The following is a 15732-nucleotide window of genomic DNA, read 5'->3' as shown; positions in this document are numbered from 1 at the left end:
TTTTTATCAAATAAATTATTTTCTCAGAGTTTTCCACACCCTTATTACCCATTTTATTCATATATGTCAGATAACAAACAAGTTCCCTTGGACTTCTTGAAAAAATCCAAGATGGCTGTCATTTGCCATAGAAACAGCCATAGGAATACTAGTGCACAACTATTACCAGCTAGAACGATACGTTGTCCACTATCAAATTAAGTCTGTTTCTCAGATCTTTGTTACCCACATAATATGTTTGTGGTGAGTAACTACGAAGTGTTCTTGGGCATTTTGGAAAATCCAAGATGGCTGCCATGTGCCACAGGAATTCTAGTATACGGGGGATTCAACTAATGGCAACTGGAAAGATTAGTTTTTCACTATCAAATTAAGCTGGTTTCTGAGTGTTTTCCACATCCTTTCTACCCACACAATATGTATGTGGTTAGTAACTAACAGTATTCTTGGGCATTTTGAGAAAATCCAAGATGGCCGTCATATGTAATAGGAATACTTCTAGTATTACAAAGGGTTGGAACTAATGCCAGCTAATTCACTATCAAATTCAGTTTATTTTTTTAGTGTTTTACACATTATTATTACACTGTGATACATATCTAGCAGGTAATAAATGTGCACATTTGATCATTTTGAGAAAACCCAAGATGGCCGTCACTGGCCATAGGAATTACAACTGCACATCCATGGCTTTTCATCTACTACCAGGGTGAATTTGTGTTTGCTTATCAAGTTTTGCCCATCCTTATTAGTCCTATGATATATATCTGGTGGGTAAATAGTGTGCATCCTTGGATCTGAGAAAAAGATACCTACAATTTAACATAGGAATACTAATGGGTGGGTTTCAATTGCTGCTAGAGAGGCATATGGTTCATTATACAATTACATTTCCATGGGTTTGTTTTAAAAATAATTTATGTTTTTCATTCCATTTATTATTACCCCTATGATGTATACCTGGTCTGTAGCATGTGTGTATCTTTGGGTATTCTGAAAAAATTCAAGATGTCTGCCTTTTGTCATTAGAATATTCGAACACATAATCAAATAATGCTAGAGATACACTGAGTACGATTTAAATGTAGTTAACTTTGGGTCGTTTTTAAATGTTTTTCATATCCTATTTATCCTTATGAAAGACTCTGTGTGTTTTGAAAGTGTATGTATCCTTGAGTATTATTCGGAGAAAACCCAAGATAGCTGCCAGTTGTCATAGGAATATATCATTCAAATGCACATAGGTGTCAATTAATAGAACAGTTCAAATAAAGCCGTTTGATGTTTAAACATGTTGACATCCTTATTAACCTTACTCTTTATAAATCTGGTGTGTAGCAAGTGTGCATCTTGCGTATTTGAGAAAATTCAAGATTGCTGCAATTCACAATAGGAATAGTACAGTCAACTACTGCCAGAGAAACATTGGGTTCAATATAAAATGAATTTTGTTTCTCGGTATTTCCCACATTCTTTTTGGACTTTTAGATATCTATCTGGTGGGTAACAAGTGTATACCCTTAAGTATTTTGAAAAAATATCATGATTACCCTCATTTGCCTTAGAAGTGCCTATAAAATCTAATGCACCAGTTTTCCTATGAGGAAAGAAGGCCATCTTGGATTTCCCCCAAATGATAAAATATGGACATTAATTACCTAACAGATATGTGTCATGGGATAATAATACTAAAAAAAAAAGAATAACAACTGAATTCAGCTTCATTTTATTTGTAAGCCTATCTCTCGCAGGTATTAACTGAACCCCACCTTCTACGGCTAATGGCAGCCATTTTGTTTTGTTTTGTTTTCAAAAAGGATACACATAACATTCTCATCACATATGTATTATGTTAATTAAAAAGATGTGGAAAATACTCAGAAACAAACCTAATTTAACAATTAATATTATATCTCCATGGCAGAAGAAGCCCTATGTGTATACTAGTATTCCTTTGATATGGGGGCCATCTTGGATTTTTCTCGAATTGCCTATGAATAAAGGTTGGTTACTCCCCACAAAGATATTATTTGTGTAATAAGAAACAAAATTAATTAGTTAGTGGGCAATGCATCTTCCTAGTTGGCATTAGTTAGTTGAAAACCCTTGTACATGTTCTAGTATTCCTATGCCATACGGCGGCCATCTTGGATTTTTCAATAAGTCCAAGGACACTAGTTTGTTATCTGACACATATGCATAATATGGGTAATAAGGATGTGGAAAACATTGAGAAAATACTTAATTTGATAAAAATCAACATAGATATGTATATATTTCTACAAAATTTCACAAATTGGCGGCCATTTTGGATTTTTTGGCCAAACGGTAAATTTTTTCCGTGGGCTACGGCTCTAATTTGATTTAGTATGTCAAAAGGTACCCACATGCAAAATTTGGTGCTTTTATCCGCTGTGTCACGATTTGGCCATTTTTTTGCCCTAAGCAACCGGACGGTTTTAATCGGGTTTGCAAATTTAATTAGTATTGAAATAAGTACTTTCATCAAGCACAAAACGTCGGGGCATCTTTAGAATCAATATTTCTTTTGTTTGTATAGTCGTACTTGTTTATCCCAAGTAAGTCATGCTGGTTTCATGATTAATTGCACTGTCATCATGGAATATTTTTAGAAAAAATATGTTGAAACACAAATGTTTTAATTAAAAATAAATAAATCTACTTGAAGTTTGGGGTTATGAGATATTTAACTCTGGTTTTATTATACATGTATGAAGAGGATTCGATACAACTAAAACTTGGGACTAAGTGTTTTCTTTAGAATGAAAGGGGGAGTGCAGTGCTAATTATAACAGACTTACGAAATTAGGTGTATCTTGGAGAAAATAATCACTATTCGTTTTAGCCATCATAAATAAATGGAAGAATGCACAAAAACATGATTTTACTAAAAAAAAAAGTCGCTCACGAGCAGTCATGAAGTCGAAAGATTGTGTTCGTAGGGGCCTTTATATCTATTTCCAGTAGGCCTACTGTACCTCTTTTACTAATGATAACGTTACATGAATCATATAATTGTAAAGCTCCACGAATGGCACCAAGAGACGATATTACGTAATATCATTCGATCCTGTTTTCGCTAAAAACAAGACAAGTTATTTCCCACCACTGAACCTATTCCTCTGCGTTTACACAATAACACCATTGCAGCGTTTTCATGGGGGTTTTCCGGGGATTCCCTATCGTCTCGTTCTGATTTAGCCAATCAAGACTTGCCATTTTGTCACAGTATACCAATATGGCTGCCAAAAGGGGGCACGTTGTTAGCCTTGGGTCGAGAATGCTTTGCAGTTTATGTAAAACAGGACAGTTAATTCTGATAAATATTTTGTTGTTATCTTTATCTCAAGCTAAAGTCGATAGACCAAGAGGAGTATCTATTTCAAGTGAGTACTTGCATTTAAGGGAGCATGCTCCATAGATTTCATTGTTTGATAACTTGAGTTGAGCCCGACTGAAGCTAGCAGTGGGGTGTATAAGTTAATGGTTACTGCTGTGTCATAGACTAATATATTCCTAAAAGTTCCTCAGAAGACATGAACATTTTTAGGATTTCTATTTTGTATCTAAAGCATATGACACAGTCAGCAAATTTCAAGTGAATTACATATTCTTTTACTGTATGTTCTTTGGAATAAAGAAATGTTCAGCTGTAGAGTTTTATTGATTAAATAGACACTGTTGTTGGCAACAATTTATTTTTTATTTTTTCAGAATCATCCCTTTATAAACCTGGAGATAGTTTTACTTGTTTTGATAATTCTGATACTATTCCATATTCACAAATAAATGATGACTACTGTGACTGTAAAGATGGCTCAGATGAACCAGGTGAGTTGATTGCTGTGGGATTTTATCACAGTCCATGTATATGTATGTATGCATGTATATACATACATGCATCATGCACATACACATACCACATAAATACGATCATGAGCTATAAAAACAATCATGTATGAGTGGGTGGACATAGGTTTGCCTATAAATTTGTTTTCAGACATGATATTTCAATGCATGTTTATTGCTAATAGCTAAATCATGGAAGTTATTAATAGCAAATACTATTTTTGATTTTTCTTCTTTGACTTCAAAACTTGTCAAAATTCTGTTAAAATATGCTTAAGCATGTCTACTGATGATCACATTTTTATGTACAGACACAGATGTGTCTGTACATATTGCCATCACCTGCGTCTGTCGTCGCCGTCGCTGTCGCCGTCGGCGCCGTGCACTTTCCTTGTAAACACGATAAGTGGAAGGCAGTTTTACTTTTTGGCTTTATATTTACAGAGCTGATGAATATTCATAAAATGCAGGTCAAGTTCGAAAATCAGCATGACCGGGCCATTATTGTAGAAGTTATGCTGTTTTTTCACTTTTCAGCATATATGCAACACTGTAAACACAATTCAACCAAAACCGATAGGCCTGTTGTCATGAAACTCACAGGAAGAATTGATCTTACTAAAACGCAGGTCAAGTTCGAAAATTGGCATGATCGGGCCACTATTTTAGTAGTTATGCCTTTTTTCACTTTTCAGCATATATGCAACACTGTAAACACAATATAAGAAAAACAGATAGGCCAATTGTCATTAAATTCACAGGAGTGGTCAATCCTGCTAAAACGCAGGTTAAGTTCAAAAATCAGCATAATCGGGCCATTATTTTAGAAGTTTTGCTGTTTTTTACATTTCCTTAGATTCAATTCTTAGGCATGTTAACAGTTTCATTATTTAATTAATAAGATATGTAAAAGTGTTTTTTTGACATTTCCTGCATCTTTACAACATTGTTAGTTGATTTTGTAAAAATGATGGTAAACTTGTTATTGTGTATTGTGTAATAAAGTTTCAAAAATGGAAATAAACTCATATCATTGCAGTTTGTCAGATTGAATCATTCACTATGTTCAGAATCTCAGAATGGAAGAAATTGGACATTTAACACTGCTCTATTGATATTTTTCCCATTTCATCAATTTTCTTCGTTGATCATATAAAAATGGCAGTAAACTGTTAATTTTCTTTTATGTTAAAAATTGTTAAAAATGGAAATAAACCCATTTCAGAACAGTGCTGTCTTGTTTACATTTTGGCATTTTCAAGTTGTGACTTTGAAGTTCCATGGGCCTGAAGACCTTTGCTAGTCACATTTTCTGAATATCCATGATACTAATATTTTATTATTAAAAATTGATGGGCATTATGCTGTTAAAAATTATGTAATATTGCATCAAAATTTGAAAAAAACCTAATTTGGGCACTGCTCCCATGATGACCATTTAAGAAAAACCATTTCAATTACTGTTCTCAAACAGTACAGTAAATATATATAAATGTGTCTGTACATATTGCCATCACTTGCATCTGTCGTCGCCGTCATCGCCAGCGCAGGCGCCTTGCACTTTCATTGTAAGCACGATAAGTGGAAGGCAGTTTTACTTTTGGGCTTTATATTTATAGAGCTGATGAATATTCATAAAACGCAGCTCAAGTTCGAAAATCAGGATGATCGGGCCATTATTGTAGAAGTTATGCTTTTTTTTCACTTTTCAACATATATGCAACAGTGTAAACACATTTCAAGGAAAACTGATAGGCCTGTTGTCGTGAAACTCTCAGGAGTAATCGATCTTACTAAAATGCAGGTCAAGTTCGAAAATCGGCATGCAGCCTGAGTTGGAAAAGCAGTCTAATTGGCTTCTTTTTCTGGAAGTTATACATTTTCAAAGTGTGAACTTGAACTCTCATGGGCCTGAAGCCTTATGCTTGTTACACATTTTACTTACATTGATATTACCTGTTGAGCATAATTAAAATTTGATGTTGAATTTGCAGTTTAACATAATGTACTTTTACATCAGAATTGACAGTAGTCTATTTTGTGCATAGTTATTTCCTGCTTTTTGTCTGTACATTTGACAGCTTTGCTGCCTTGTTCATGTAGAAATCTCACATTTAATATCAAGTCAAGACTGTGGATTACCTGGTTACTTACAGGTACGTCAGCCTGTCCCAATGGGTCTTTTCACTGTACCAATGCTGGCTACAGGCCCCTGACTATGCCATCTTCCAGGGTGAATGATGGGATCTGTGGTAAGTGAACCATATACATGTATTTAATGATTGATTGCCAATTTGTTTGTTTGTTTGGTTGTTTGTTTGTGTGTTTGTTTAAGCCAGTTGATTAATGTTGTAACAAATAAATGATACTTTTGATAGAGGAACATACAAGAACTATTTTGAAACACTGAAATTGTGAATTTGCTCATCTTTTTTCTGCATGCTACTTCCTGCATTGATTTTCCATGCTTTCCAGCAACCTCTTGTTTATAAAAAGTCTTATATTTGATGGAAGTCAAATTGTTGACTGAGTATTAACCAAAATTAGATGATAACAATAATCGAGCACTTTGTGTAATTATCTAGATTTGATGAATTTTAAGAGTTAATACTTGATAATGATGATTCAATACTATTACAGATTGCTGTGATGGAACAGATGAATACTCAGGAGAAACTACTTGTGTTAATACATGCAGGTGAAGAACTTTAGTGAATTGATCAAACGTGTTAATGCAGAAACCATTTTTATGTGCTGTTTATTATTCAGATGTCATTAAAATTTCAATAAGGTTTTTATTATGCTGTATCAAATGGATTTAGTGAATGTTGTGTGTACTTGTTACACGGCGAGTAGTCCACTGTACTATGTGACATACAGGAGCGCAATTATATTGAGGCGTAGCTATTAGTAGCCATTAGATATACAGTTGTTCCATTTTAATATTTTAATATGGGCAAATTGTGCAGTACAGTGCAGTTAAGTATTTCAACATTGTGGTGTGACTTAATGTCATTGTTATGTATGTAATTTATGTATTACTTCAGAGAAATGGGGAGGGCAATGAGAGAGGAACAGGAAAGGATGAAACAGCTATTGCAGGAAGGGGTGAAAATCAGGGATGATTATATTAAACAAGGCAAGGATGCAAAGACAGAAAAAAGGGTGAGTTTTTATATCTGTCCCACTTGTAAGTCATTATGATATTCTTTAAAATAAATCCAAATAAGTTAATAACTTCATTGGATCATATGTAGGAGGGATGAGAAATTTCCGACTTCCAGCAGAATTTCAGACTTTGTGAGAGCCAAAAATATAATTAGCCTATGTGGCCCCCTGGACCCCATGCCATAATTTCTGACTTTTTTACTAAATGGCAGTTGCATCCCTGATGTTGTAACACTAAAAAGAAATTTTAATTCTCTATAGATCTATAAAATAGTGTAGACTGGATATATACAAACGTATGTATCTATACTAAATTGAATTTCCTTTTAATGTTCATCTTCATAAAATCTGTTATTGTTTAATAATTTGGCAGAGTAACATAGATTATAAGATGGTATTTTCTTGTGTATTCTGTCTTTTAAATAAATTTATTTTTGTTTTAAGGCAAGACTGGAAGCATTAGAAAAAGAAAAAGATGAAGCTGAGGCAAAGAAAAATGAATTAGAAAGTATGTTAATCATGAGTTAAGCAGATCCACTCATCAGATTAATAGATGTACTACTGACTTGGAATAAAAGGATTGCAGTTATAAATGTAAAGGATATTTTATGGAGGTAGAAATAAAAGAGAAATAATATTTTTTAAAATCTAACAACTGACAGTAATCATATAAAAAAAATCCTGAAACTGAGTTTTTGCAGTTACACTGTATTAAAAAATATCATCCGTTTGCTTTTTTGTACCATTTAAATTATTTATTTATTATTATTTATTTATTTTTTAGATATTAAAAATGAGGCAGAAAAGCCTGAAAAAGAAGCAAAAGATGCACACCAGAAAGCTTGGGAAGGTAAATTGTCAATATTTCTAATTAAACTCGTTAGAGACATTTTTGTTAGTTTGAAATAGCTAGATATTACATTTTTACAACAATCTTTATTCTAAATTGCTGGCGTAATGATATTTGCTGTTGTTTCTTTAACACTTAATGTGCCCCATTATGAGAAAAATACACTGAAATTATATCTTTCAGAGGAAAAATCACTACGTGAAGCAGAAAAAGAAGCCAAGAAAGTTGAAGAGGCTTTTGCAGAATTGGACAGCAATGCAGATGGGATGTGAGTTGTTAAAAGAAAATGTTTGCTGTGAAACCAAAATAATCTGTTAATTGGTGTTTGATGTATATTAAATGGTAGCCTTTATGTTGGTTTTCAAATTAACAGTAATTTCAAAATGAATTGATTTTGTATATATTTGTCTTAAATGTTTGAGTGCACTTAGAAAGATGATAATGCCTATTTCAGTATAACAACATCAGAACTAGCAACACACCCAGAATTTGATAAAAATTCAGATGGTCAGGTGTCAGAACAAGAGCAACAGGTATTTTGATGTGATTTGTGCACTTTTATTTCGAAGGAGGGACTTGAGATGACTACATATAATTGGGCTACCTCGTGTACATCAGAGGATCCCGTTATGACAGTCATGGTCACTCTCATATTCCACCTTTTTATGAGTTGTTTTTCTTCTCTGATGTGTTTGATCTGCTCTTTCTGCCGTCCATGATTGCAGGGTGACCTGGGAGGAAGTCCAGACGCATTCAGAATTTGATATTGATGTAAATGGGACAGTGGAGGAGGATGAGGCAAAGGTCAGAGTAAACACAGGGAGGGGTGGAGGGACCTTGTACCACTATGGATTTTTTAAAGCCATTTGTTTTCCAATTTCTGAGATTATTATTTAGATATTATGATTGGATTAGTTGCAAATTGTGTCATTAACGAGAAGTTGCCATGATGTCAGTACATTTAGATATATAAGATGAATGGTTTGCCATAGTCTTTGTCCTCAGTTTGACAGCTTCCCAATAAACCAAGAGTATTTTGTCATGATGGGGACTAACCTGCATTACCTTAAGTCTAACACTTATGTTCTGCTTAAGGTAGATCGGTCGTTACGTAATTTGACGATTTGCGCAATTTCAGCGCATCGTCAATCGTCTCTAACGACACTTCAGTCTGTTTTATCAATTTGAGGAAATAAAACAATTATCTATAAGATAAACACACATTATCAACTTGTCTGTAACTCTGTATGATCGATACAGATTTTCGACATTGTTTGTCGACTATGAATCCATACGACAACTGTAGCACGTTCATAGACTTGCCCTTCAAGAAATCGTCGGAATAGCTCCTTTTACAATTTGAATTGGCACTAGAGATGTATGACAGCTAAAGCTCTCAAATTATGCACGTAGATGCTATATCATGTAAAGAATAAGTGTTGTAAATTCCAATCAAAGCGGCTGCGTACATGTTGAGGTAGAACGCCCTGAATGTGCTGCAAACCGCAGCTTAGATTTCGACGAAAACCGGAAGTGCGTCGTACCGCCACTCATTTGGACTTAGAGAAATTTGGACTGAGAAATATTTCGTAGCTTATACAAATGTTCAGAAAATGGCCATACAGCTTGAAGATAATTCACTAATCAAAATTGAAACTGCTTTATATTATACAGAAAAATTGTGCACTTCTGACCTTGACTAGTCAGTGTAAACAAAGTGTACTGAACGCACCGCAAGCAAGCATGCACGTGAATACCGCATTTGATACTTTGTATCAGACGCTTCATTTTACTTGACAACACAGTGTTTACGATGTCACGTTCATGTTATATTCATTAAAAAATAACAATGGCAATAAACTATTTTCATATGCATGAGTGTTTCCCTTATTATTCTCTTCAAGAATTTTGTTGTAAAGTTAATGGCTTACACCTTCTCATCAGTTTGACAAATCTGAAAATAGCTGAGTATACTCACTTCAACTGTTAAACATAATGAAAGTTTTAAATGTACTTAGATGTCTTTCCACACACACACACACACACACACACACACACAAAAATCATAAAAAATAACAATTTAGTGAAAAACACCCATTTCCCATTGATTTGAATGGGGACTTCCGACAAGTGCGTCACGCAGGGTGTAACGCACTTCAACTTGGCGTAGTTCTCTTATTTGGTCGGTGACCCCCAACTTTTTTGGCAAAATTAAAATCTACTTGGATGCCTCTTTACACAAAAAGTTTTTAAAAAAAATTCAAACGTTAGAAAAATCATAAAAAATAATGTGGTGAAAAACACCCATTTCCCCATTGATTGGAATGGGGAATAGTGCGTCATGCAGGGTGTAATGCACTTCAACTTGGCGTAGTTCTCTTATTTGGTCGGTGACCCCCAATTTTTTTGGTAAAATTTAAATGTACTTGGAGGCCTCTTTACACAAAAAAATTTTTAAAAAAATTCGAACGTCAGAAAGTCATAAAAAATAATGCTTTAGTGAGAAAACACCCATTTTCCCATTGATTTGAATGGGGACTAGTGCGATATGCAGGGTGTATCATATTTGGGGCTAGTTCTCTTATTTGGTCGGTGACTCCCAATTTTTTTTGCAAATTTTTAATGTACTTGGGTGTCTCTTCAAACAAAAAAAATTTTAAAAAAATCCGAACGTTGGAACATGTAACGACCGATCTACCTTAAACACTAGCACACATATTGTTACCAAAGTATATTAGAATGGTTTTACCTTCCATAGACGTTACCATCTGGAAAGGTGGGGGAGGGGGTCATAGGAAATATTGATCCCAGTGATGAGCCCAAATATAAAGCAGATTCTTCTTGAGGAAGGTCATCTCTATTGCCTTGATGCCACACGTGCTTTTAGTGTGAAAAGTTTTCATCTTCTGAAACAGACCAATAAAATAGTGAAAATAATTTTTTATTTTATGTATCTTCCCTTTCTTGATTTTTTGTTCATTTGGTCACCCAAGTGAGTGCAAAACTAATGTTGTGTATTATTAAAATAGTGGTGTTTTTACTTTCTGTTATTTTAGACACGATCTAACGTTAAGTTGTGTGCATATATTGTAGAATATTTTATTTTTTTTTATGGTTTGCTTTGTCTTTGAATGAATGCCAGCTAGCCATATGCTTTTGAAAAGCACACCATTACTTGTAAAAGCCAGTCTCATATTTGCATCCTGTGACAGATGTACAGCAATCAGCGCATAGATTATAAGGCATTGTTCTGTTATGGTTAATCATTTGTTCTGCTTTGCAGGAATATTTGGAAGACCACAATTCCGTGGACATCAAAACATTCCAGGAGAAAGTTTGGCCCAATATCAAGGATATCATAAAGTTCCCAGAACCTGAAAAAGAGGAGTCAGCCAAGGGGGAGGCAACGCCCCCTGGTGAGGAGATGGAGGAGGGAGCAGAGTTTCCTGAAGAGGCTGAGGTCGCTCCATCACCAGTAAGGATCACTTAGTATTTCAGAATATGAACGGAGATGTTTTATTTTACAACAGAGAATATTAGGATAAGATGGTATTGTGAATGTGTTGAAGTAATTGTTTTGAGACCGAAGGTTTTAATGTAGATGGATGGTTTTTGGTGAGGGTAACAGAATGGGTACTACATAAATATTTGAACCAACTTGGTGCAGGTAATGAGAGGTCTGTTGGTTGTAAGTGTCATAGTATTACAAAGACTGTGTGCCACATGTATGTAACAAGCTGGTTCAGACCCGTATAAAAACTGGACACTTCACAACAAAGTTTGAAGAGTTAAACAGTAGCTGAAATATTATCAACTGTCTGTCCATGAAAAACAGTCACAAATAAATGGTCATACACAAATACATCTGGTACAAAACATGATCATATTAAATCAGCAGTGTTCACTGATCTGTCCCTGCAGGTCTTAAATTTTGTGTGGTGCACAGAACTCTCAGGATTGCATGCAGGGTTACTGTAGACTGGGAAGTGGTATAAGCTGACAATGGTGTTAGTGTAATATGAGATGATAACTGTGGGATAAAAAAGTTTGGGTGATTTTAGGCATGAAGTGCCTTGAAATATTGGTGGTGGTGGTGGCAGCTTCTACAGTAATCAGGCTGTGACAATTGACCCTGGCTTCGTCCAAAATTCTAGGAAACTAAATCCCAGGGAGGGGAGGATGAAGACCTCGGTGATGATGATGAGGAGGAGGAGGATTATGACAAAGATGATGAGGATTATGAGAAAGATGATGAAGACCATGAATATGGGGTACTTCTTTCTTGCTTTTGACACTCCCAAGTCCTATTCAGTATCCTGAAAAAATAGTCACTGCATGCACTAACACCACTCTCGAAACTTCCGTAGTGGGTTAAACTAACATAGTCTCTGTCTCAAGAAATGACTATTGAAAAGGGGTGTTTCTTTATATCAGATAAACTCTGTTAAGACTGGTATAATCTTGAATCCTGTTTAAATCATTGACAAGCCCAAATAGCTTTGGGTCTGGTGTATAGAAATGTGCTACCAGTAAGTTCAACAGAGAACATGAAAGTATTGAAATCATCCATTACTGAAAATGTTCATGTCAAACATCCATAAAAAATGCTCTCAGTGACATTTGAAACATGTTTTGGAAACATAGCTTCAAAAAAGTTTTTTTTTTTTTGTTTCACATAGCATTTAATGTTTATGAAGGCTTTGTGAAGTTCTTATGACATGGACGTACTTGTCATACTTTGACCAAAATATTTTTGGTCTTAAGATGTTCACAGTGCGCTTAAGAGCTGATTGTGATAATAATATCAACATTTGAATGTTGTATGGCTGTGGCATGTGCTTAAATGTATGGCACAGGCTTAGAACTTCATGGATTTATGCAATGTGGACACGTGGTCACAATTAGAACTTTGTTTGGCTATGATCAGTAGTATTTCTTCTATTGATTGGTTGGAATATACATGTAGCATTTTAATATCTGAAATGGTGTGTTTCTTCAATGTTTCACACTGCGCATGGGCCTATGTATATTTTGAGATGAGCGAAGACCACTGCTATCAGATTAAGTACATGGTTGACTCTGATGATGACCCCACAATGAATGTATTTGAGATACTTAAATGGGGATGTGTCATCATTGGAAGTAAAAATCATTGTCAACACAATAACAGTTTGCTCTAGTGGCAGAGTTAAAAGATGACTAAGATGAGTTGAGCAGCCTTTTACTCAGTAGATCAGATGTGACATGCACATTAGTCAGCCAAGGTCAACAATAGTTTTTGCTATAACAGATTATTCAATCTCATTGACTTTTGGGTCTTTAAAATGGATGATATTTTTACAGACTGATGAAAAGAAAGAGGAGGAAGAAGAGGAAAAAATGCCAGATTATGATGAAGAAACAAAGGTTTTGATACAAGGTAATGTCTCGGGGTACACTTCACATTGAGACTTTGTTGATGATGGTGTAACTTTGATTTAACTGATGAACAGCAACGGCAATTGGATTCATTAATGTAGCATCGAGGATAATTGAATTTTTTAAAACTTGATGAGGAATTGGCATTTTTTTTTTTTTTTTTAGGGACCGAATTATTATTTGCATCTTTTACAGAACAAAGGGAAGCAAACTAATAACTTTCCTTTCTTTTTAGCTGCTGATAATGCAAGGCATGAATTCACAGTTGCTGAACAGAAATTCAAAGATTTAGAAAATGAGATGAAGTAAGTTATTTATATGGAAGTAGATGATATATATATATGCTCTGTTGTACAGCTAAGAATTTTCTGAAAATGTTGCGAAATGAGAACTCTTTAGCATGATCAGTTTGTTACCAAGTTTTATAAATATATTTCCAAAAGTTCAAATGATTTTCAATAAATGACATTCAACTGAAATAAAATGTTTAGCATGGTTCTTTCTGCAATTCTTTTTCAGTGATTTGAATCACTTCCTGACCCTAGACTTGGGACCAGATGATGCTTTCTACCCACTGAAAGGCCAGTGCTTTGAGTACACTGACAGAGAATATGTATATAAGCTTTGCCCGTTTGATAAAGCATCACAGAGGCCAAAGAATGGAGGCTCCGAAACTAGTCTTGGGTAAGAAGTTTGATATTTTCCGTGCATTATTATTATTTATTTAATTACTATACGTAATTATTTTTCTTTGTAACTAAAGATGTAGAGTTCTTCTTTGGTTCACAATGAAGACAAAACTCTTCATTGATGTGACAAAATATTTTCTTCACTTTTAGAACATGGGGCAAGTGGACAGGACCAGAAGAAAATATATATTTGAAAATGAAATATGAGAGAGGACAGGGCTGCTGGAATGGTCCTGACAGATCTGCAACAGTAGGTTTCGATTTCTTTAGTCTAAGCAGGTGGTTGAACTTACACACATTTGGTAGCCATGCAAAAAAAAAATTACATAAGTTGGTCCTTAGATTAAAAGTCAAGTACTAGTTTCAGGGGCGGATCCAGAGATATTTTCTGACAGTCTTCCAAATTATCTTTGTTGATCCATCTTCCATTTTTGACCGTCTTCCGACAGAAAACATTAGATGGCTGACAATGTAAACTTGAAAATCTGACCGTCTTCCAGAAGACCCAGAAGACGGCCTAAATCCACCCCTGAGTTTGAATAAAACCTGGAATGATTTTTTTTTTACTTTTATTATCCGTGTAATTATATTCTTTGTATCTTGCAGATCACCTTACATTGTGGAATGAAAAATGAGTTAAGAAATGTGGCTGAACCAAATCGTTGTGAATACACATTTGACTTTGAGACTCCTGCTGCCTGTACTGCACCTGCTAAACAGTCTGAAGACATACATGATGAACTATAGCAATTCTGACAAGAATAGAAGTTTTATAGAAGTTTTTCTTCTGGATAAAAATTTTGCATTGCTGCTAGCATCTACAGTTTATTCAGGTGTTAATTCTCTTTATTATATTTTTTTATGGGGGGGCGGGCGGTTAAGCTAGTCTTGTATTAATGTCTGAATTTCTTTCATTTCTTTCATTTCATTGTCTTAAGCTAATTATGTAAAAAGATTGTATATTTTCCAATTCTGATCAGTGTTTTCTCAATTTAACTAATAAAAAGTTTATGTCCAAGCCTGTAGTGAAGATAAAGAATGCAAATTTATTTCAACAAAACAGCAAAGTTCTTTTCAGGTGGTATTTGTTAGCTGATTTTCTAATGCTACACATTCCTCTTGTTCTGAAATGTGCATTGTCTAGTTCTCTTTATGAATTGATACCTTGTTTCAATAAAGAATCGTTATAAAGGAGTATCGTATTGTTGTCACAAACAATAAGGTCATTGAAAATTTTGCCCTTGGGTTATTAGATTAACCACTCGTTTACTGTAATGAGCAATTGAAAACTTAATAGGCCTGCTTGTAAGCTATTATAAATATTCATATAGGTACGTTCTCGTAACAGTGTCAAGCCATTCATGTTATATGGCACTGGCTGAAGATCCTGGAAGCCGAGTATATTTTTGTCTGTAATTTAAATTATTTTACTTAAACTGGATTGATATCTTTATCTCTACTCTATTTGTACAGCTCAAAAACTATATAGGGCCCATGTCAGATATGACACTTGAATCATGGTTGCACTAAAAGGGTGCAAACTTGTTGCTGCGTGGCACCAAAAGTTCTTTCCACAAACCCAGATTCTTTGCTTCTTTTCTAGTTTTTCTTTTCCAAATAATTATTCGACAAGAGATGGGGAATTTTCCTCACCATACTTCAGCTTGCGGCAAGGACCTTATTGTCATTGCATTGTAAATATCAGGTACATCGACGATCCCCCCTCCCGTCCTTATT

At 34.7% G+C, this 15732-nt stretch overlaps 1 protein-coding gene across 3 annotated transcripts; it reads left to right on the top strand.

Annotated features, from left to right (window-relative positions):
• Positions 1-3220: 3220 nt before the first annotated feature.
• On the top strand, positions 3221-15189 carry LOC106175847 (glucosidase 2 subunit beta). Of its 3 annotated transcripts, none has more exons than XM_013558002.2 (16): positions 3221-3407; positions 3736-3852; positions 6027-6122; positions 6511-6568; positions 6918-7035; positions 7483-7546; positions 7823-7888; positions 8072-8156; positions 8614-8692; positions 11172-11363; positions 12043-12159; positions 13232-13307; positions 13542-13611; positions 13826-13990; positions 14146-14245; positions 14602-15189. In XM_013558002.2, exons 1-16 carry the CDS (start codon positions 3260-3262, stop codon positions 14740-14742), a joined length of 1692 nt encoding a protein of 563 aa, XP_013413456.2. In that variant the 5' UTR covers positions 3221-3259; the 3' UTR covers positions 14743-15189. The 3 variants fall into 3 exon arrangements, with proteins under 3 accessions (XP_013413456.2, XP_013413455.2, XP_086856446.1); XM_013558001.2 differs by lacking the exon at positions 8614-8692 and adding an exon at positions 8343-8421; XM_087000320.1 differs by lacking the exon at positions 12043-12159.
• Positions 15190-15732: the final 543 nt, after the last annotated feature.

The sequence above is a fragment of the Lingula anatina genome, chromosome 1 (genome assembly GCF_051362555.1).
Source record: "Lingula anatina isolate TDL-2025a chromosome 1, LinAna3.0, whole genome shotgun sequence".
NCBI classification, from domain to species: Eukaryota; Metazoa; Brachiopoda; class Lingulata; order Lingulida; family Lingulidae; genus Lingula; species Lingula anatina.
The sequence above is the reverse complement of the archived record's forward strand: the minus strand, read 5'-3'. Positions and strand labels throughout refer to the sequence as shown.

Excerpts from the sequence above, each read along its gene's own strand:
- LOC106175847 (XM_013558002.2), top strand. The coding sequence starts at position 3,260 with ATGGCTGCCAAAAGGGGGCACGTTGTTAGCCTTGGGTCGAGAATGCTT. Across the intron at positions 3,853-6,026 it reads AGATGGCTCAGATGAACCAG|GTACGTCAGCCTGTCCCAAT; the intron begins GTGAGTTGATTG and ends GGTTACTTACAG. Across the intron at positions 12,160-13,231 it reads ATGAAGACCATGAATATGGG|ACTGATGAAAAGAAAGAGGA; the intron begins GTACTTCTTTCT and ends ATATTTTTACAG.